General features: G+C 48.8%; 1 protein-coding gene across 2 annotated transcripts in view; it reads right to left on the bottom strand.

Annotated features, from left to right (window-relative positions):
* PLCG1 (phospholipase C gamma 1) overlaps window positions 1-2987 on the bottom strand; it is a 159756-nt gene that overhangs the window by 56496 nt on the left and 100273 nt on the right. For both annotated transcript variants that reach the window (XM_019509788.1, XM_019509789.1), the window contains exons 7-8: window positions 1801-1823; window positions 309-381 (exon numbers count right to left, since the gene is read on the bottom strand). In XM_019509788.1, coding sequence (XP_019365333.1) covers window positions 309-381; window positions 1801-1823 — 96 coding nt within the window. The remainder of the gene's footprint in view (window positions 1-308; window positions 382-1800; window positions 1824-2987) is intronic.

The following is a 2987-nucleotide window of genomic DNA, read 5'->3' as shown; positions in this document are numbered from 1 at the left end:
CCCCCCCCCCCCCCCCCCAAAAAAAAACCCCAACTTACAATTCCTTCAACTAGAGGATCTACTGTATATAGCTGAATACAAGATGAGGCCCCCCCCCCATGGGGAGAAACCCCCCCCATGTTTTATAATCACAGACAAGGAAATCTCACTAAATACCTTACCTATCATTAAACTTCTGCCACAAGAAGTATGTGCTCCGCAATGGAAACCAACTATGAAGCTGCTTAAATGCAGCCAACACTGAGCAAGACTATACAATACATGGCCCACACTGAGTTCCCGTTCCCCTGTCCCCTCGCTCAGCTCACCATCTGATAGTCCAGTAAGAATTTCTGGAAATCCAGCAAGGACACCCGGTAGTGTTCAGCTCTCTCCCCACTTCTGGAGGAAGAAACAAAAGACACCGAAATCAGTGATCCCATCAGGCTCTGGCATCCACAGGATATAGGAAGTTACTACTGATCCAAATAGCACGTGCTAGGAACCAATTCAACATACCTCAGAGAAACACAGTAAAGCCCCACCCCATTGCAAAAGAGAGTGTGCAACACACACGCACAAATGAAAGAAGCACACCAAGACAGATTCAGGAACTCCTCTGATCCACCTGTACCTATGCCTCAGGGCACCTTGATACCAGAAAGAGAACATCAAGGGAGAAAACCCAGGGAAACACAGAAAAAACAGCTAAGCAACTAGAAGGACTGATTTATAACCAACGATTAAAAGGGGCTCGACAGGGCCAGGTAGACCTAAGGATTAACTCGAGGCAGGAAATGTTAAAGCTCCATGGATATCTGAAGGGCATGCACATCAAGGAGGTAGAGCAATTACTATACAACAGGGAACCAGAATGGGGGGTGGGATAAAGCTGAAGAAAAAAGTCTTGCTATTTATTTGTTCTCAACTTCCCCCTAGTGAAAGGCACTGCACTGTGGAAGGGTCAAACAAGGGGCAGAAGGGAAGCCCTGATGCTTGGGATTACTAGAACTAGAACAGCTAAGGCACGAGAGAGATGAACCGAGTGAAGTATTGGGTCTTTCCATCCCTGCCTTCTACGAATAGGTTTAACAATGTATTTAGCTGCAGCACAACTGTACACTGACCCTTGAGGAGTGTGGTTGGACAACGTACTTCAAGAATCGCTTGGGTAGAACCAACGCTAAGGGAAATCCACTACCAATGGCCTAAACCAAGCAGTGCCTCTCAAGTCCCCTGGTCCGGGCGTGTGCCGCTTGTGCTGGGTGAAGCACAGGTCCTGGGATGCATGCCGCACATGGTACCTGCACTACCTGGTCTGGGACCCACGTTGCCTGTGGGTCCTGGAGCAGGTTCTGCGTGTGGCATTCCTGGGTGCTGAGCATGGAGCTACAGTCCAGTGGTGTTTGGGTCCTCAGACCCAGGGGCAGCACCAGGCCAGACAGTGGGGCACCAGGAACAGAAGCCGGCCCATGAGCCTCATCTTTGACACCCTTGGCCTAAACAAGCTTGGCCTCTTGAAGGAGACTGCCAACACTGTGGCCAATGGAGGATGGCTTTTGTGATGCAATGCATGGCCTCCTGGAAACCATACTGATGTTACAAATGGAGTGCAACCAGCTTGGGCTGGATTCCCTTAGGACAGCTTGAGACAAGGGGCTCCATTACTAACCTCCTGATCTAGTAGTTTTGAAAGAGTAAAAGTGAATCCTCTCTGGTTATGATCCAGATCATGCCTGGATGTATAGCTGCAGACACCAAACCAAGTTTAAAAAGGAAAAGAAAGATTCTTGCAGCTCCAGCAAAATTAAAGTTATTTACCTTTCCAGAAATGGGAGGTCCATCTGCAACAAAAAAAAGCAACAAACATCAGCCTTTCCACTTGGCTTCCATGGCAAGAATTCAAACATAGCTTGGTCACGAATGGAACAAAGGTATTAAAGTAGTGGCTCCCTACGTGGCCCTCTTCTCTTAGATCCTTTGTTGACATTTCACTTGAACTTAGGTCAGCTGTACTTCAGACTAAAGCCTGTGCTAAAACAGAGGTACCTGGGACAAAAAGTCCCTCTCTCCTCCCACAAATACCAAGCCCCCATCAATTAAGCCCAGCACCCACCACCCTTCATAGGACTATCTTACCTTTACCAGGCTAAATTTAACACCATGCTTCACCTTGTGCTACTGAGCCACCCATGCTACCACAAATGGGGACAAGCCACAAGTTCTAATCAGGCAGCACTGTGCAACTACTTTCACACTGCCTGGACTGATAGCACAACAGGCAAAGCTTTCAATGGGAGCTCATCCTGATGACAGAAGCTGCCCCACCATCCTAGGAGGTACCTGGCAGGACAGCAGTTCTTTCTGCTCTTTCACGCCTCTGGAACTGGATACAGTGATTAAAAGCAAAGCCCCTGGAAACAGATGCGTCCCGACCAAAAAGAAAGCTCCATGCTAAAAGTTTGATCATCCCATTCTTATCTGAGCAGAACAGTTAAGGGAAGCCACATGCTCAGAGGAAGCCAGAAACTCCACACAACACAGCTGAGCCCTCTGGAAACAACATTTCATCCAGCACTCATGAGGAAACAATAGGATGCACAGCAGGAGATGGCTCCACTGTGAAATACTTAATTCTCTCCGTCACCAGATTTGCTGATGTTATGGCAACCCCTGGCAATGTCATGCATAGCACTCTAGGCTGGAAGCTCACTGCCTGCCTCCCTCCCAATTGACACACTCCCCTACTCATTACCCTGCCCCCAGACACTGAGAAACAGGCTAGCATCTCAACCTCTGAAGTGGATACACCCAGCTTTCATACTGTTGCAAGAGCACACAAAGCAACAGGGGGAAGTGGGAAGCCAGCAGATATGGCGAAATGTGCAATGACACTAGAAAAGCATGGGAGGTGGGAGTGGAACGGAGCCCTGTAGCCACTGGGAGGGGATCACCTACTGGGGAGGAAGATGCTGGAAGGTGCACTGCAGCTGTCAAGGAGAGGGAAT

The sequence above is a fragment of the Gavialis gangeticus genome, unplaced genomic scaffold (genome assembly GCF_001723915.1).
Source record: "Gavialis gangeticus isolate Ggan-Ray unplaced genomic scaffold, GavGan_comp1, whole genome shotgun sequence".
Lineage (NCBI taxonomy): Eukaryota > Metazoa > Chordata > Crocodylia > Gavialidae > Gavialis > Gavialis gangeticus.
Note: the sequence above shows the minus strand (reverse complement) of the source record. Positions and strands in the feature narration are given on the sequence as shown.